Consider the following 20,738-nt stretch of genomic DNA (forward strand, 5'->3'; position numbering starts at 1 on the left):
TTCCAGAATCAAAGATTTATTTGTAAAGAAAATTGTATCTCTAGCCCTCGCAGCAATGAAGAAACCCTTTCAAACATGAACAGTGTATACTGATGGTCTTTTTGAGTCTGTGGACAACTAGAAACAATACATCTGTGAGATGTAAACTGGCCTTTTCGTCTCAGTAGGGTGTTAATTGTTAACTGTTTCACTGCTGACCATTTCATATCCAATCCCAGATTGCCTCCCTCACCTCCTCAGGGCCAAAAGCTTGATCTGTTCATTGCTCAGCTGCCAAAACTTCCTTTTCCACCAGATAGCTGCTGCAATGCATTGGCATGGTGTCAATTTAAAAAACCCCAGCAACACTCTGAAAAGTGAAACTGTGGGGAACAGCTTAAAACGTAATACATATGTTACCACCACTAGGGCTTCTGCACTGACGGGAATATTTCCAGATTTCATTAAAAAAACCTTTTCTTAATTTAAATGAAGCTGCAACCAAACTTCAGCTCTGCTTCCCCAGAGTCCAGAGATCTTGCCACAGAATACCCCGGGGCCTTTGCTATAACAGTTATACTGGCAACCTTGTCGGGGAGCAGGGAGATTAAGATCTAGCTAGTTACTTGTGGCTCAGAGGTGATATTCTATGAAATTCACTCTGCACGCATACAGACTGTGTGAGCAGATACTGTTCAGCGTAAGAGGGAGAGTGAGAAACTCCAACTGTGGGCAGTGCTGCTCTGTCTCCCATTACTTTTGTGCCCGCTTGTGAGCAGGAAGAATGGTCGCAGCCCCTTTTTTACATGTTGCAAGGAGTTAAATTCCCCTGACTCACACCAAACTCACCCTCGGCAGGGCTGTCATGAAGCCTCTTCGATGGTCCACAGATTCCCCCCACTAGCTTTCCCGCTATGTAGCACCACAGCAGGATTCCACTAGAGTAGCATAGAGGACTTTGTGACCCTCTGCACCATGGTGATTTTCACAATAGTGTCTCTTCTCTTGTAACAGTGCACTTGCTTCTCAGTAACCAAGTGGCTATTTTCATTACAACTGATGTATTAGTGTTTAATAAAGGAGAAACACGCTGAGGATCTGATCCAGCATTCTTTATGCACCTGAAACTGATGTTCACAGAAGATTTGGATATGCAAAGAATGCAGGATCAGGCACAGGGGGGCACATCCAGCCTCCACCTGTGTGGATGTGAAGGCCTCTTGGTTGTTAAATCTACTGGGCCAGACTAATTTGGCGGGGGGAAGAGCAACTGTGTAGATCCCTCCATTCTGCCTCCTCATGGCAGGTGCATGTTGGGGGTTCAGTCAGTCATTAGGCTGGAGTAATCACTAAAGCAGCTCTGCAGCTACTCTGTGTCAGTGGGGAAGGGGAGATTCCTTTTGCCCATACTCTTTCCCATGGAGATACCCAGTACCTAAGCCCACTACTGCTGAGCAACTGAGTCTTTGAATGAGGCTACATGCACCACTTCAGTGAAAGTTCTTCAAACACCAAAGGAAGGAAGCCTGCTAAACAACCAGTGGGGCCACTGGACAATCGAGATGCTAAAGAAGCACTGAAAGGGGATAAAACCATTGTGGAGAAACTAAATGAATTCTTTGCATTGGTCTGCGCAGCTGAGGATGTGAGGGAGATTCCCAAACCTGAGCCATGCTTTTCAGGTCACAAATCTGACTAACTGTCCCAGATTGAGGTGCCATTAGAGCAGGTTTCAGAACAAACTGATATTACTATTTAGTTTAAGTCACTAGGACCAAATGGTATTCACTCAAGAGTTCTGAAGGAACTCAAATGTGAAATTGCAGAACTACTAACTGTGGTATGTAACCTATCATTTAAATCAGCTTCTATAACAGATGACTGGAGGATAGCTAATGTGACACCAATTTTAAAAAACCTCCAGGCGATCCCAGCAATTACAGGCTGGTAAGTCTGACTTCAGTAACAGGCAAACTGGTTGAAATTATAGTAAAGAACAGAACTATCACACACATAGATGAACAGGATTTGTTGGTGAAAAGTTAACATGGTTTTTATAAAGGGAAATCATGCCTCACCAATCTATTAGAATTTTTTGAGGTGGGTCAATGAGCATGTGGACAAGGGTGATCCAGTGGATATAGTGTAATTAGATTTTCAGAAAGCCTTTGACAAGGTCCCTCACCAAAGGCTCTCAAGCAAAGTAAGCAGTCATGGGATAAGAGGGAAGGTCCTCTCATGGATCAGTAACTGGTTATAATATAGGAACAAAGGGTAGGAATAAATGGTCAGCTCTCAGAATGGAGAGAGGAAAATAGTGGTGTCCCCCAGGGGTCTGTACTGGGACCAGTACTGTTCAACATATTCATAAATGATCTGGAAAAACAAAACTACTCAAGATAGTTAAGTCCAAAGCAGACTGCAAAAAGTTTTACAAAGGAACCTCACAAAACTGGGCAACAAAATGGCAGATGAAATTCAATGTTGATAAATGCAAAGTAATGCACATTGGAAAATATAATCCCAACTATACATATAAAATAGTGGGGTCTAAATTAGCTGTTACCACTGAAGAAAGAGATCTTGGAGTCACTGTAGATAGTTCTCTGAAAACATCCACTCAGTATGCAGTGCAGTCAAAAAAGCTAAGGAGAGATAAGACAGAAAATACCATATTGCCTCTATAAATCCATGGTATGCCCACATCTTGAGTACTGCATGAAGATCTGGTCACCCCCTTTCAAAAAAAGATATATTGGATTTGGAAGAGCTACAGAAAAGGGCAACAAAAATGATTCAGGGTATGGAACAGATTCCATATTAGGAGAGATTAATAAGACTGGGACTTTTCAGCTTGGAAAAGAAACTACTAAGGGGGGATATTGTGGAGGTCTATAAAATCATGACTGGTGTGGAGAAAGTAAATAAGGAAGTGATATTTACTCCTCCTCATAATACAAGAACTTGGGGTTACCAAATGAAATTAATAGGCAGCAGGTTTAAAACAAACAAAAGGAAGTATTTATTCACACAACGGACAGTCAACCTGTGGAATTCCTGGTCAGAGGATGTTGTGAAGGCCAAGACTATAACAGGATTCAAAAAAAGAAACTAGATAAATTGATGGAGGATAGGTCCATCAATGGCCATTAGTATGGGCAGGGATGGTGTCCATATCCTGTTTGCCAGAAGCTGGGAGTGGGCGGCAAAGGATGGATGCTCTGTTCATTCCTTCTAGGGCACCTGACATTGGCCACTGTCGGAAGACAGGATACTGGGCTAGATGGACCTTTATTCTCACCCAGTATGAGCGTTACTAGTTCACCAAGAATTCATTCTGTTATTGGATATGGTATTGCTTGGGACACAAAAAAACCTTAACTCAGGGTTGTTTGCGTAGAAGATCACATTCCCACTCTGACCTGCCTTATAGCACATGAAGACCTCATTCATTTCTCTGAAAGCACATGCAAGATATTAGATTGGACATAATGTAATGAAGTTCAAACAGAAAACAATAATGAAAAAGGAAAGCTGGTAAGACACAGCAAAAGCACTGCTTACTCTTTTCTATTTGTGTCATAGGTAAACTCAGCTTGGAAAGACACAGACCATTTAGCAGTACACCTGTGCAAACAGCATCACATGATCACAAGGCTCACCTGCTTCATCTTTGCTCCAAACAAATCTTCCCCACTTAGCCCAAACTTTTGTAATGGTATTCAGACCATCTATAAATCCATACTCCTTATTACAGATCTGTAGCTCTCATTAAAAATGAGAGTATATCATGTTTTAATTTACTCAAATCCTTCCTTTGTCTATTTATTTTGATAAGTGCCCACAATTTTACACAATTTCATATAAAACTGAATCCTTACTACACCATTAGTGAATTTAGTAGATTGCCTGTACAAATAACATTTAAAAATTACACTCTGGCCACCATCCTATTGCATATTAATCCATTTCCTCTGAAAATGTGGTGTGAAAGTGATAAAATTTTTATATACCATCCAAAAACATTTGATAGAAGATAGCTTTTTGAGACGACAGATAGTGGGAAAGAGTAGGCAATGGTGTTCCAATATATTTATGCAAGTAAACAGTATATGGGTTATCTACTACTACAGAGATGCAGAGTAAAAGTTTTTAAGGAGTAGCTTGAACATTCACAGCACGCTCAATATTTGTGGCTAATTTCTTAATTTGCACTGAACATATGAAAATTCCAATGGAAAAAGTCATCAGCAAAGCAATTCTTTCCACAGAAAGGAATGCAGGGTGTGCGATTTTGTGTACACAAATGATGCAATGTTTTATTTACACTTGACTGTTTTGTGCTCAGGTGAAGATGGGCGACTGGCATATGAACAGCTGGATAAATTTCCTCGGGAATTTGTTAAAGTTGGAGGCCGTCGGGGGACTGAAGTTGCCACAGCTTTTTAGATGCAAGATAATTTACCTAACAGTTAACAGTCATTATGACTGTTCACATTAACTGGAATGGTGCTGTAATTCAACTGCTTTAATAAAAAAAAACAAAAAAAAACCCAAAAAACTTTTGAAGAATTCTAAAGAATGTCCTGAAAGTTAGCAATTTATAGACTTAAGAAAAAAAAAAAAGTGTAAATTCCAGTTATTGAGTTCCTATTGGCTTTTCTTCCTAGCTTATGATAGACCAGTTGTATGTTGAAGATAATGCTTCTTCAAGTGCTTCAGAGTAAATGATGTAATAAATCAGTCTCAGCAAACTTCTATATAAGATTTTAGAATTCAGCATCTTCATATTTTTACACAATTTTGCACTTGTTTTATTGAAGTTGTTGTGTAAGCTTGAAATGTGATGCTGCATCTAAAAAGGAAAGGTAGGGAATTACAAAGTGGAACTACAAAGCAGCTTTCGCTCCACATTGCGCTAAGTGTTGGATGCCTTGCAGGGTTCCTAGCAGCATTATATCAGCCTGGACTGAAACTCAGCTATCCAGATTGATTTTAACGATGAAATATAGATCAAGTTTCTTCAAATCAAGTTTTGCCTCCAGAAACAACAGGCTGTAAACCCCAGGAGATGTTATTTCACTGACTCATTTTAAATGCCTCTGCTGGTCTTTTATTTCCTCCCTCTCACCCTCCAGTAATGAACCATGATTAATCCAGGGAGTTGCTTGTGCTATCAAGCAATTACGTGGGTTTTATAGAAATAAATGGAAGGTTACATGTGCTCATTGTTCAAAAAGAAAAAGTGAATATAATACAATTGCCTGAATCCCTGAAGCCATTTTTGTTTCCTAGGTTACAAGAAGGAGTGGGCTACATGCACTCTGGCTAGTGCATAGCAGCTTGCTATAGAGTAATTTCAGTATAAAGAATTAAAGCAAAAGTGAAGAGGACCTTGGAGCTGTTAAAGACAGGGTGCAAATAAAAGCGTTTCCTCCCCCTCCAACTCCAAGTATGAAAGACTGAGTGCTTCAAGCTATTGATTATAGCCCTTAAATTAACGGACGAGGGGAGTGTAATTTAACAGAAGAGCATTGTTGTACTGCAGTACATCTGACATGAAATACTATTTAGATGTTAATTAAAACATCCAGCTTCTGATAGACTATACAGAAAAGGATCACTAAAAGTTCACTTCGAAAAGAAGCCTTGTGCGCCAAATACAGTGGCAGACAGTTTTTCTGACTGTGAATGTTACCAACAATGTATATACAGCTGTATATTTATAAATATATATATATATATTCTTCCTGTAATTAAAGGTACATTTGTACAGTCTGAAATATTTACTTGTTTACTGAAGGAAATAGGCTCTTTTTACAGATGGTTAAATAACCATGTCATGGTTTTTATATCACAGCTACTGCATGAACTTATTCTCCCATCATGTTCTTTTGTTCTGACATCTGCTTATTTTTTGCCTACTCATATTTCCTATCATCGTTAAATTATAATAAAGAATATTTTTAATCACTAAACACATTGGTCCAAACTATAAAATGTGTTCTCTGCCTTCTCCACTGTGAGGACTAAATAACCTTAATACACATTTCTCAGGTTTTTATCTACACTGGAAATTGGCCCCCAGCACTAGTCACTGGTGGCCACTAATAACTGTAGCTGTCACAGGGCAGAGCCCATCTGTTGTAGACAAGGAAGGCCTCAGTTCTCAATGGTGCAACTCCCTTCAGGCTGGCACTGGGGCCAATCCTCCAAATAGTTAATTATGGTCTTAGTTTGCTACTTGTGGCAGGTCCCTTTGTGCAGTAGGATGTCTCCCAGGAAACAATCTGCAAGTAGAGATTCACTGTTGTACTATCATGAAGGTATTTCATAAGAACATCTGGAAAAGGGATTAATAGTTCTGGTTTGATAGGTCTTGTCTCCACTACAAAATTAAGGCACAACTTTGAAAAGTCTAGTTAAATAACAATGCTATCCACTACTTTGCAATTAGCATAGCCAAGGGTAAATCCTGTTCAGCATCATGTCAGCTAATCATGGTTAAACCTTGGTGCAGCACTACCTTAGTGCTCTGGTTCTCACTACATCCAGGAGGCCTTGGACACGTGAATGGGGCTGGGCCCCTGCATGCTGTTCATTTATAGTTTTACACAGCACAACATGGTGGCAGATATGCAGTACTGCAGCTTCTCATGGAATTCAATGGCAAAACCGGCAATGCTAGCTTGTTTTTTTTCCCCCCCCTTTGCTTTTTCATGGGTGACTAGACTTGTAGCCCCAACTTTCTGCTGGCCAGAAGACGCTATAGTGACAGATTGTTTTAGTTATTAAAACCAAACACACATACAAAAAAGGCAGAAAAAAGAAAGGGAAGAAAAATCAGCCTGGAAAGGTGGAGGGGTCTGATTAGCTCAAGTCAAAGAAACGTGGAGCCAATGCTCTAATGCTAGTCTCCAGTACCCTCCATCTACACAAGGCATTTTAAGCCAGATTGATTTAAGGTGTAGAGCTTTTTCACAAAACTAGACCCAGGGTTGAGGAGTAATCATTATGTGACTGGTACGATCTGAATTTCTGCAAAGCAAAATGAGAAATTATTTTAATCGTGTTTTAAATTAAAAACATTATTCTGGAAATATAATAGGCTCATGTCTGGTTTCTGTTGTTCCTTCCCTCCCTGCTCTAAAATAAGATTACAGCCCCCTGGTTGTAGCATGCTGCACACGGTGTAAACCAACAGAACACATGTACATTCAGACATCTGAAGAAGATAATGTGTTATAATGAAATGGGGGCATTAGGGCATAGAACATTGATTTGCTAAAATAAATCCTCTGATGTCATCAGATTCTGTGTTACAACAAAGAGCTGCCTCCATTTTTCATTCTGTTTATTAACTTTATTCTAAAGTGTTGCTTAGTTACTAACCTGAGGGATTTTCTTCATAATTCAGAATTAAAACTGTTGCTTTCCAGTTGTTTCCTATTTAATTTCAGAGCACACAGATTGCTACACACATTGAAGAAAGTTATTAAGGACAACTTCTTGAGGAGTCATTGAAAGTATGTTTAAGAAGCTCCAAGCTTGTTATGAAACTTTCATCAAAGCCTTTTTCTCTTCTGTGAAGGAAGAGCCCTACAATCCAACTGACAGCATTTTTCATAAGCAAAAAATTGTTAGATATGGCACCGATGTGAGGAACACACAACTACCCCTTGAACAGAGAGCCCAAGCTGCAAAAAATATTGGACTGCTAGTGTACACAGGTAACAAGGCAAACTGGCTTGTTGTTTGCTGTTTCAGTATAATTTAAACCTACAGTTTCATATATGTGCTAAAATAAGGCCATTCCCCTGCACCACTACAACTACTAAAAACAGTTTATGAAATTCAGAATATATAGCACCCAGTCCTGCTCCCAGTGAAGTCAGTTAGGAAATAAGGCCTTACTTTTTAAAAAATAAGTTAAGGCCCTAATTTATGGATTCCTAATGGTTACATGAAAACCCCAACTTCCATTTCTAAAAGGATACATTTCTAGCTCTTGCAGGTGTGGAGAAACACTTGAAAATGTGAACACTAAAGCCTCCAAGAGCAGAAGACAAAAAAAACCCCAATGATTATTACTACTTAAAATCTCATGATTTTTAAATGCTTTGGTTCAGCAATATTGCTGTTTTTCACCTACCTTAATCTTTAGCAATAAAAAAGTAAGGGGGAGAGGGAGGAGGGAAGGGACAGAACAGGTACTCACCAGCTGGAAAAGAAATTCAGCAGGTGCTGGTTACAAAATGACTTTAGAACTGCAGCTGCTTGGCTCTGCAAAAATTTAAAGGACCAGCCACCCCCAAAAAATATGCTAGGGGAAAAGTTCTTGTAACAAGATGAAGAAGTCATCAGGGAAAGCGTGCCTAGGAAGGGAGCTGCTTTGGTGTTGGCTTATTATCATTGTGTCCTAAGTTTTTCCTATCCTTTTAATTGGGTATGGTGTTCTTCATTCCCTCTCTTCAGCTGTTGGGAGCTGCTATTGTGTTTCTAAACCTTTCCAGACTACTGTACCCTTTTCAAGTGTCTGATTTGTCTTTCCTACCGTTACGTTTCACCTCACTTAAATACTACTTGCTTACACAGACATAAAAATACAAAAGTGTCACAGCACACTATTACTAAAAAATTGCTTACTTTCTCATTTTACCATGTAATTATAAAATACATCAATCTGAATATAACATTGTACTGACATTTCAGTGGATCCTATATAGAGCAATATAAACAAATCATTGTCTATATGAAATTTTAGTTTGTACTAACATTGCTAGTGTTTTTCATGTAGCCTATTGAAAATCTAGGCAACTATCTAGAAATGAATTGCTATACCCCCTAAAAGACCTCTGCGTACCCCAAGAGATACGCATACCCCTGGTTGAGAACCACTGCACAAGTTTAAAACTGTATGAACAGTAAGGATAAATAGTAATAATATACTGAGCTTGTTTAAGAAAAGAAGGGGTTCTCTGAGCCTGCCAGACAGCAAGCCTACTATAATTGTCAGAAATATTCATAATCAGTTGCCCTCAATGTTCAGAAATGTGATATGTTAGTCATAGTACCACCGTGGGTAGAGGAGATCCCCCTTCTAAATGTAAAAAAAGGTACAGAGAAAAGTTACTGGTATGTTGTGATCCAAGTACACACTGCTGGCAGATATTCTATTACTTTGGGGAGTGTAAAGTCAGCCAAAAACTCAAAAAGAAAGTGGTTCAGTAGATGTGAAAGTCAGGTTTTTGGCTATCTAGAATCTGGACTAGGGAGGGTGGTCATGCAGTGAGAGAGCTAATGAACATGATGTCTTCATCTCACAATTTTTTCCACAGAAAAATTTAAGTGTAACTCACTCATCATGTGTTCTGCAATCTGGCCAAGTTTTCTAGAGAATAGCTCAGCCAAGTTCAGAAGCCAGACTGGCAGCTATCAGTGGATTTATGCAACAAGAGTGCCCAAGAACCCATGTAAATCACCATTACTTGTAATGTCTGCATTTTAAAATGCTCACTTAAATGAATATTTTTGCCACTAAAAATGGCTTATCAGCCCAAAGCTAATGCAGAGATGCTTTTACTGTGTACTAGGCACTGTGCTGTTCATAGACAGACAATCTTTTTACATACCAGAGGGCAACATTTGCAGACGACAACCCATGTTTCTTGTTCTGAAGTTATTTCCAGTCTATTCCATCTGCTGCCACTCACAGTTTTCTTGCATTAAATGGCAAATCCTGACCCCACTGCACAGCCCAATGAACCAGGCTGGGCACTGGAGAGACCTGATGAGTTTGTGGGGGAAGACGTTCTCTGAAACTCACCTGTAGCTCTTTGATGGGAATGACTGCTGGACCAATAACATTACTGAGCCTGCTCTCAACTCTTCCCTCAACCTGCCTGTGTTGCTGGGTTACACGGCTAATCCATGTAGCTGTGTTTGGTTGTGCACAACTGGTGTGAGATGCCCGAATTCTGTCCCACTACTGCCACTCCTTAGTGATACCATATTGGTTTTGCAGCATGCAGTGAATTCTGCATTGACAGAGGGGGAATGGTGGTGAATGGAGAGGAGGGGAGAAAAGAGGGGGCAGTGACAGATTTATGCTTATATAACTAGATTGCATTTTAGTAGTCACAGTGATGCCACAAAGTGCCTTCTCAGCATTTATTCCTTGGACGAAGACCCCAAATGTTTTTTAGGACATGAAATCCTTTTTTTGAATTGCAATGTGCTATTGTTCTGATAAAAAGGAAAAATGTGTGATAAATATGCCCTATAGCAGGAAATTCAGATGATAAATGTCAGAATCAGATTAAAGAACACCACAACGTAAGCAGCTTAAATTGATACCAACTTCGAATGCAGTTCTGAAAAAACACAAACTACTTCTGCGGGAATTCTGTTCATGTGCAGAATTCATGTCTCCCACAGATTTCTTTGCTTCCCCACAGAAAAATGACTTTCTGACAGGGAAGCAAAGGGAAGTTGCAAGAGCAGTCACACACCACTCCCTAACAGTGCAGGTACATTGTTTCAGGCAGCCAGCAGAGAGGTAAATCACTGTGGGGCTGAAGACACCCCAGCCAGTGGTTCCTGAGCCAGGATCAGCTGCTAGTCCTGGTTGGGCTGGAGGCAGGAGAGGACGGGACTTCCTCTTCCCCTGCAACGAGTGTTTAGGGCTGTGTCAGACCCACCCCCAGAAACCTCCCCCAGCTTCAGGAAGCTCAGCATCCTCCCTTCCTGCCTGCCCCCACCTCTCCTTAGCTGCAGGGGGAGAGATCACTGTATGGGGAGCTGCTCCCCCATCCGCCGTGCATCCAGACCTCCCATACCCAGACACGCATGCCAAAACTTACCCTGTATACCCAGAACCCCCCTAGCCCTCCATACCCAAACCCCACCCCACTGAACCTCAACCCCTGCACACAGAGCCCCCCTGCACCGAGTACCCCCCCCGAGTTCCCTGCACTCAAACCCCCACAGTGATGAACCCTCCTCCTGCACCACCCTGAGTCCCCACATCCAGACCCCCATGACACTGACCCCCAACTAGCTGCACCTAGACCCACCCCCCCAGACTCCTCCACTGAGCCCCAACCACCTTCACTTGGAAGCCCCTGCAGAGTTCCATTGTCCCTGCACCTGGAACCCCCCAATGAGCCTCTGTGCACTCAGATTGTCCCACACAGAAACCTCTCATCTCCACACCTTTATTCTTCCACACTGAGCTCCCAACACTTGGATCCTGCCTGGTTGACCCTGCCTCCCCCACACCTGGTGTGCCACTGAGTACATTAATCGCAAGGGATAGTTCTCAATGCTTTTCCAGGCACTTGTGGATCACTGTGAGCATTTCACAGACATTAACGCAGGCTGGTCCAGAAAGGTGCATGATGCACACATCTTTTGGAACAGTGGCCTGTTCAAGAAGCTGTAAGCAGGGACTTTCTTCCCGGACCAGAAGAGCACCATAGGGGAAGTCAAAATGCCCATTGTGATCCTGGGAGACCCTGCCTACCCCTTAATGCCATGGCTCATGAAGCCGTACATGGGGCAACTGGACAGCAGCAAGGAGTGGTTCAACAACAGGCTGATCAAGTGCAGAATGACTGGTGTGTGCATTTGGCCCTTTAAAAGCCTGCTGGCGATGCCTGTATGGGAAGCTGGACATGGCCAATTACAATATTCATATGTTTATAGCTGCATGATGTACTCTCCATAATATTTGGGAAGGGAAGGGTGAAAGCTTCACTCAGGGCTGGACCGCAGAGGTTCAGCACCTGGAGGCTGAGTTTGAACGGCCAGAGACCAGGGATATTAGAGGGGCACAGGGCGGGGCCATAAGGAACAGGGATGCTGAGAGACAGCAATTTGAAGCTGAAAGCCACTCATAGTTGTTGCTATGCTCAGGATTGCAGTGCTTGTAATGCTAGGAGGTGATTGGTGCACATGATGCAAGAAGGGGCCTTAACATCATTGTATCTTGCTTTCCATTGCTCTTTGTGCTTTTACTTAATAGAATAACGATTGCTTTCAAATAATTATTTTATTCAAAAACAATTAGAGGAGAGAGTCAAATGAAGAAAAAAATCATCAGCAGGGAGGGGAATAGGGGAAGGGAAGGTCTCAAGAGGAGGGGGGTGGGGGGACGGCTACAGATTTGATGTATATCCAGGGATCATACCCAACCTTCTCCTTTGGAGTACAATGCAGCAGATGCAGGGCTAAACTGCAGAGGGATGAGTGTTGAGCGCAATGGGTACTAGGAGTCCACAGGGCTGGACTGTGCAGGATAGCAGTGGAATGCAGCAGGTACAGACTGGAGCCAGGGGGTTGATAAGAGTGTGCTGACAGTGGGGGGGTGGGGGGGAGGCGCACGTGGGAAAGTTTTGCAACAGCAGCTGCAGGGGAGGGTGGGCACAGAGCTAGTATCGCCTGGAGCATGGCTGCTTGGCGCTCCATAACTGTTAAGAGCCGCTCTGTGGCTTCTTTCTGGTGTGCCACATTCTCCTTTTGGTCCCTCTTCTCGCTGTCCCGCCACTCCTTCAATTCCTTCTCAGCAGCGGAGTGCATCATAACCTCATGCATAAAGTTCTCCTTAGTTTTTCTTGGATGCTTCCTAATTCTTTGTAAGTGTTCTGCTGCCAATAAAGCCACAAGACCCCCAAAATGGTAAGTAGCCACAGGGACAGGGTAAATCACTGTTCCTGGACCCTGTTGTACACTGGGCATGTGACTCTTGGGGAGAGACAACACTGTAAGGTGGGCCTGATAATCATTCCTGTCCCCACACTTGCTACAGGAGATGATTATGGAAGATGTCTCGCAGCCTAGGGTGAGCAGGGAAACAAAGGAGGGTCTTCTCTAAGCCTGTGGCTTCCACCCTGGCCCCTATGCGGCTAGCCTGTGTGCAGCAATGTGTACTGTCCCTCCCATGATGGCACAGTGGTGTGGGAAAGTTACCGTTAATGGGGCAAGAAACAAAGCAGCTCTGCTGAGGAACCTGAGGCAGCCGATTGCCCAGTATCTCCATGAGCATTTCCTGGAGATCTCCAAGGGAGATTCCCGTGAAGTGAGGGAGTGTATCAACAACCCGTTCCACAACTCACACTAGGCATGAGGTGGGAGACCAGCCTGTTTTCTGCAACCCTCCTGCCCCCAACAGCTCGCTTCAGCAATTCCCAAAGTCAGATCCACTTACCAGGGGCCTCCTCTCCTGTTTGCACTTCGCCAAGATCCGACTGCTGTGACTGGCTAGGCGACTCTGGGTAGAAAAGAGCTCCTGAGTAGTCCTCTGCCTCTGGGTCCTGGCCATGGCCCTTTTCTATCATGCTTCTAGCAATCTGTCCATAGGTATCAATTTCTACAGCTAGAGTGCAGCTGGGACTGGACAGCCTCCTCTCCCCAAATGGCAATGAGGTCCAGCAGCTTGGCATTACGCCTGGTGCGTGGAGCAGGCCTGGCCACCTGGAAAGATGCGCTGAGACCACTGCACGCATCGCCGAGCAAACAGGAAGGGGACTTTCAAATTTGCAAAGGAATGTATGGGGGTGGGGCTGACGGTTGGTCACCTGAGGGCAGGGCAGTAGAGTTCAACCCGATGGCCAGAGAGGCAAGAACAGGCATTGTGGGAAGCCTCCCGGAGGCCAACTGCAGCGCTGTGATTACCACGGTGTCGACACGGACGCTGCAGTGCTGTAGCCCCAGTGCAGAAAGCTCTACGCCTCTCACTGAGGTGGTTTTGTTAGAGCACAGAACGTGCACAATTTCTGCGCACTAAGCGGCCTGGCAGTGTGTACGCCTCAGGAGTTACAGCACTCGAAGCTGCTTCACTGCGCACAAACTTGCCAGTGTAGAGGGGGCCTCAGCCCCATGGCTGTCCTTCACCTATACAATAGTTTCCTCAGTGGCACGCACAATGGAACTAATCTAAAGGTTCTGCGGTAGCCTGAGCTCAGAATTTCCAATGTACATGCAAACGATGAACTAGCCAATGACCTACTACAGATAGCTTCTTCCATTGCAGGTGGGCCAAATGCTGGACTATGCGCATCAGAATACATCCAGGACCTAACTGATATCTTGAACATGCCAGACACTTCAGCAAATGTGAGGATCCTGGTGCTCCAAGGGCTGTGCGGTATTTGCTATATAAATTACAGTAACCAAAACAAGGTAAAAGATCTGAATCTTGCGGATATTCTTCTTGCTTGTCTCACTGAAGATGAAGATTCATCCCCAGCTAGCAACCATATTACCGTGGTTAAGTTCTGGGTTTGTTACCTTCTGACTGTCCTTTGTTGCCACAATATCCCTTACATTAGAATACTCCATGAATTGGGAGGTCAAAAGCTGGTAACGAAGCTGAAATTCCTGTCTAGCATGGAATGGTCTGGCTGGCCAGATAATTATGCAGAAGTACTGTTTTCCCTTTTGGGGTTTCACAAAGCTCAACTTACTTCTGGTATTTAAAATGAAATAACCCTCTCAAGGATTGTTATAATCTATGAACTATTTACATGGCATAATAAAGAAAATGAAGACAAATTAAATAATGTCACTCTTCTTCTTCCCCATCCCCCAATAACGAGTTTAGAATTAAAAAAATTAACAGGACCTATCTCAGCTCCTATGCTCATCCATTATTCACCCGCTCCCCCCACTGGAAAGTCAGGACTACCTTACAGAACAGGTAATCTGCCATCAGGTTCATTTTCCCCAGCCAATGCCTTACCAAAAACCTCTCTTATCCTTTCCCTTTCTGACACACCTGCAGAGTAACTTGAAAGGACTCCAGACTAATACGCTCTTGAATAGTAGGCTGGAGCAGGGGTTAGGGTGATCTCTATGTAGCATAGCCCTTATAGGATGTCATATGTCTGCTGAAGATGCTAGTCAGCATACTGATTCAGCAGAACTTGGGGGAATGCATGTTGCTTCTTTCTAAAAGGCCTACTCCTATTGACATTACAATAAATGGGTAGTATCAGACTCTAAAGGAATACTAAGATACATCAATATTAACCCCCCCACACACACACACAAATCTATTCTCCCCTACACTGGCTCAGGAACCTTTCAGACAGCTAGCCTCACTCTGCTACCCACTCCTCGGTACATGCCTTTACAATAAAATAGGATATTTGAAGAGAGAACAAGGTCTTGAAAACATGAAGCATGAAATTACGATTTACAAAATGTGCACAGCATGCCAGGTGCTTTACAAACATGTATAAAGAAGTCCCTGTCCTGAAGCATTTACCACCATGAGACTGAATGCTCCAAACAATTACACATACAAGTAGTCCCAACGAACAGAGCCAGGACTGTGAATCTTTTTAAATCACATGGAGATACCAGAGAGCCTCTCAGTCCCAATCAAAATCCTGTTGCCAGGTTCTCTTACAGCCCTTCTAGATCAGTGCCTGCCCTATAAACTGAAGAGCATTTTCTGGGAAAGGTCCCCCCTCACGGCTGTACATGCTGGGTACAGCTCATAAAGCAGGAAGTGCTTTGGGAACCTCTCCCATGAAAGTTTTCAAAACAACTGCACCTGTTTTGATACAGTCTTTTGAAAGTACTTACAGTAACTCTTCACTTAATGTTGTAGTTGTTCCTGAAAAATGCTACTAAAGCAAAACGATGTTAAGAAAATCCAATTTCCCCATAAGAATTAATGTAAATAGGGTGGCTTAAGTTCTAGGGAAATTTTTTTCACCAGACAAAAGACATTATATACATACAGAATAAGTTTTAAATAATTTTAAACAAACAATACTGTACTCACCAGTGATGACCGTGAAGCTTGCTTGAGGCAGGAGCAGAGTGGGGTCAGGGCCCAGGGGCTTGCCCGGCTCTGGCTGACCAGCACTCCTGCCAGGGAGCGGGGTCGAGGGCTTGCCTGCTCCCCAGCTGGAATGCCGGGTGGACAGAGTGGGGTAAGCCCCCGTGCCCCAACCGGAATGCCAGGCGGGCAGAACGGGGCCAGCCCCCATGCCGCAACCCCGCTTCCTAGCAGAAGTATTGGGTGGGCAGGGCGGGGCAAGCCCCCGAGCTGTGACTGGCAGGTAGGTGGACCAGGGCGAGCCAAACAACCTTATAACGGAACACGGCACGACTTTAAACGAGTATGTTCTCTAACAGATCAGCAACCTAATAAAGAAACAATGTTAACCGAGATGACTTTATGTGAAGAGTTACTGTATTAAGTTTCCACTCAGAGCTTCCAGATGTGCACATCTAGCCTTAAACTTGTTTAGAACATAGTGGCTCATTTGAGCAACTATGGCCCCCCTCTCTTCCCACACAGAAACACCTCTGCATTGATTGCTTATAAACAGGTAATAAACTTTAAGGTGGTAGGGTTGAGTTTTTTTTTTTTTTAAATACTTTGCTCATACAGAAATCTTCATCTAGATCCCAAAATGTTTTATCAAAGGGGAGAAGGATCATTTGAAAGGCCTTAAGGCTGTAAGACATGGCTATATTGGACACCATCTCCTTGATGCCAGTGCTACTGGCTATCTATGCTCACACACTAGTAGCTTTTTAAGGATCTGCTGTTTGAGAACAGTAGGTGAACAAGCCATTGCTATGATAGGAGCAAGAACGACATGTAGAGGGAGTGAATACCACAGTTAGAATCCCTCACTTCTCACTTTTAAAGACATCAATATTTCCTCCCTCTCCTGCCTCCTATGTTTTTGTGTAACCACTGTTAGGCTGGCCTGCTCTGATCTCTTACCTTTCTCTTCCCCTCCTTGACCTGATGATCACTGTCTTTTAAAATTACAAAGATGATTTGTTTTGTTTTCCAATACTGTATTTCATGTTGTATTTGACGTGAAACATTTTTGTCCCAAAAATACCACAAACTGTAAATGCAAAATAATGTATTCATTTATGATTGAGATGTTTAACTTGTTGAAAACTTGCTTGTGACAGGCCATATTCATCTGAGAAAATACAAGCCAGTTTCTACCCTACTTATAACAAACACTACTTTATATAAAGAAAATGTATAACAAGGTATATGAAATCAAAATACTTGGTGTATGGCACGTACTTTCAGGGACTCTACAAAGGTGTTAGAAAAAATTTACAAAATACCCACATGTAAGACAGCAATAGAGACAGTGTTTTGTTATATATTTCATTTACCTTTAAGAGAAAAAATTCAAATGGTAAATTGTGACTAAATATTTTTTAAACATTAACTTATTTGATTTTAGAAACAAAGCTCACATTTTCAGATCACAAATTATGTGAGGAGGAGGTTCAGTAAAGCAAATTTTCATCAGATTTGATGAGGAAAACTGCTTCTCATCGTGCAAACATTTGAACCTTAATCTAGCAAACACCTGATTAACTTTATTATGACTCCCATTGAGATCAACAGGACTACATTCAGTAGTAAAAGTAAGCATATGTCTGCAAGATAAGGGCAATTAGGATGCTCACTTCAGAAATTTGAGATCTTCAGATAAGTGTTTTAAACGTATGCACCATTAAACACTTCAGAGTGGTATTATTGAACTGGTTAGGTGTCTGTATTTTAGAGCCATTAGAGAGCAAGAAAAGGCCAGGTGAAGCTTCCTCTCTCCACCATGCCAAGAACCCTTTTTCCTTGATTATTTTCTCACGATGGTCAACTTCCCTAAACACAGGTCCTACCTCTTCCTTGACTGGGGGGAAGGAACAGGGCTTGTAGGTTTCTGAAGTGGCAGGAAGCGCAGATGCACTCTGGCATGTAAAGTAAACAGCTTATGGAGCACACTGACAGGTGGTGCTGGGGCTCTTTTGAGGGAGATTTTGACGCATGTACAGAACCATGCAGGACTGCAGGGCATGATAAACATACTTATTGCAGTGTACTGAAGATTAGTACATAAGGCAAAAACCAAGCTACTTTATAGCAAAGATGAGGACTGAAACCCCATAAACTTCGGGAAATATTACATAACATTCACTGTTCCTTCACAATGCAGAGATTAAGGTAATCAACTGTTGATCATATAGATCACTATTAAGTATTGCTATTGCTATTGAGCAATGGTTTCTATCTTCCATTTTAAGTGAAACTGATAACTGCATTAAACCCCTCCCCTCTCCCAGAGTATTTTCTGTTTCAAGAGCTAGATAGCTGTCAGTTCTAATCAACTTAAAAATATTTTCTACAGAATAGAGGTTCCCAACTAATTACCACTGCAGGCCATATCCAACATATATACAAATACATATACAGTAAATCCTCACTTAAAGTCATCTCAGTTAACGTTGTTACGTTGATGATCAATTAGAGAACATGCTCATTTAAAGTTCCACAATGCTCCCTTATAACACTGTTTGGCAGCTGCCTGCTTTGCCCACTGCTTGCAGGAAAAGCAGCCCGTTGGAGCTAGCTGGTGGGGAGTTGGAACCAGGGTGGACTGGCAGCCCCCCTTAGCTCCCCACTCCCCTGTGCAGCAGCTGCCCAGCAGGCTATCAACTGCCAGCCAGTTTAGCTGTCCCTCCCCCTGCCCTGGAGCTGCTCTAGGGAGCCTCCTGCTTGTTATGCAAGGGAGGAAAGGGGTGCTAATGTCAGGGTGTCTGCCTCCCCCTGTTCCTGCTCCCCACTCCTTCCCCCACCATCTTCACAGAACAGGGGGACATGGCAAGGCTCAGGACAGAGGGAGCTTGCTGGCAGCAGCTGCTGCCTCACCTTGTTGATCTATTTAAAAAGGCAATGTACTTAGAGTGGGCTCAGTGTACTTAAAGGGGCACTGTGCATCTCTCACACAGTCTCTGCCTCTCTGTCATGCTGTCTCCCCTCCCTCCATTCATGCTGTCTTGTAGAGTGTGAGGCTGCATTAACAATGTGTTAACCCTTGAGGGCTCAGCTAAGTGCTAGTTCATCATTTAGCAGTAATGACAGGTTTCAGAGTAGCAGCCATGTTAGTCTGTATTCGTAAAAAGAAAAAGTATTTGTGGCACCTTAGACTAACCAATCTGAGCATAAGCTTTTGTGAGCTACAGCTCACTTCATCGGATGCATACTGTGGCTTAGTATGCATCCGAGGAAATGATCTGTAGCTCACGAAAGTTTATGCTCAAATAAATTGATTAGTCTCTAAGGTGCTACAAGTACTCCTTTCAATTTAGCAGTGAGGCATCCCACTGACTTCACCTCAACCAAGCTTCACAATCATCATTGCTGTGTACAGTATTAAATTGTTTAAAACTTGTACTGTGTATATATACAAAATAGTCTTGTCTGGCAAAAACAATTTCCCTATTTACATTAATTCTTATGGGGAAATTGGATTCACTTATTTCACTTGAAGTAGCGTTTTTCAGGAACGTAACTACGTTAAGCAAGGAGTTACTGTACACACACAAACCACCTGTATGGCCCCAAGGACATTACATATACCATAGCTGTGTGCTGATTGGACCCCGGGTTGAGAACTGCAACACTAGAGTTTTCACTTTTAGGTAAAATGCAAACCTTTTAAAAATTCACCACTTATACCTACCACTTAGTTGATTAGATGTGGACAATTAGCAAATATTCTAACAAAAGTCAATTACATTTCAGAGTGGTCCCTTGTTAGCAGCACTTACACACTTATTCTGGTTCAGCATTTATATTGTAGTAGTATCCAAGACCACTAATGTGTTTGGCTCTATTGCACTAAGCTGTACAAACAAGTTAGTGCTCTGGGGTAGGGACTAATCAGCTTTGACTCATTGACAATACACTTTTTTTTTGCGCTTTCAGCACTGACCACAGCCATTTTTCCACCCATTTTAGAAAAACTAGTTCTCTTCCCCCCCTTACTTCCCTTACTGCACAGGCAAACCCCCTTACTTCCTTCTCTACTGCCTTTGGCCTCTGACAAACAGTTGTCCCTTCCTTATCTGTGTCATTAGCGTAAGTAGTGTGTTTTGTTACCTTTGTTCTCCCTAAAAGTACTTAGGCTAGTGTTTTATTCTATTCCTTTGGTTTAAAAAGGAGAGAAAAAAGGAAAAGAACACTTTCCTTCCCTGTTTGGGGGCATTTCAACCCCAGGCATCTAGTAGCGTCAGTTATTTATTTTTTTGAAACTGAAAAAGTAAAGATGTTTTTCTGCATATTCCTCCCTGCTGGAGGAGGGCAACCCCCTGCTCAGGGGCTTGCCTGGCTCTCTGCTCCAAGCAGTGCCTCTCTTGCTAGGAGTCCGTTCCTGTAATGGCCAGACACTCATTGTGCCTAGGAGACCATCACAGAAGTGGTTTACCTGCCACACCTAAAACTGCAACCTCACAGGAGCCGAAGTAAAAATTCCTCCCTATAGAGAAAACACTTCAGTCTGCAGGGGACTCCGGTGGATGTTCACCCCGGACCATCCCTGGAGCCTTCACTTCAAAAGGGGTCGAGTGGTGAAAAGGAGGACAGAGAAAAAAGCCAATAGCAGACTCCCCCGGAAAGGCTCCTCGGAGCAACTGGCCAGCCAGAGGGGTGTTGCCCAGTTTGGCCATCTCCACACCTAGCCCCGAGCAGCTGGCCAGCCAGTGGAACTCCCCAGAGCGGCCACCTTGGTAGGACAACACCAGCAGAGGAACCTACTGCTGTAAGCTCAGCTGCTGCTCCCGTTTGGCACAGGGGCTTCCTGCTGCGGGCTCTGCCCTGCTCCAAGTTCTGCTCTCAGCACCAACAAGTGGCTTCTGTAAGCTCTGTGCTGCTCTGAGAAATTACTGCACTGAGAGGGGACAGTTACCGTACCATCTCTAAG

At 43.1% G+C, this 20,738-nt stretch overlaps 1 protein-coding gene across 3 annotated transcripts in view; it reads left to right on the forward strand.

Moving 5' to 3' along the window:
* The window catches only part of RIPOR2 (RHO family interacting cell polarization regulator 2), a 176,970-nt gene extending 169,893 nt beyond the window's left edge, over positions 1–7,077 (forward strand). For all 3 annotated transcript variants that reach the window (XM_084619307.1, XM_084619308.1, XM_084619309.1), the window contains exon 22: positions 4,328–7,077. In XM_084619307.1, the coding sequence (XP_084475433.1) occupies positions 4,328–4,428 (101 nt within the window). In that variant the 3' untranslated portion in view covers positions 4,429–7,077. The remainder of the gene's footprint in view (positions 1–4,327) is intronic.
* Positions 7,078–20,738: the final 13,661 nt, after the last annotated feature.

The sequence above is a fragment of the Lepidochelys olivacea genome, assembly GCF_965140295.1.
Source record: "Lepidochelys olivacea isolate rLepOli2 genome assembly, chromosome: 2".
Taxonomy (NCBI): Eukaryota; Metazoa; Chordata; order Testudines; family Cheloniidae; genus Lepidochelys; species Lepidochelys olivacea.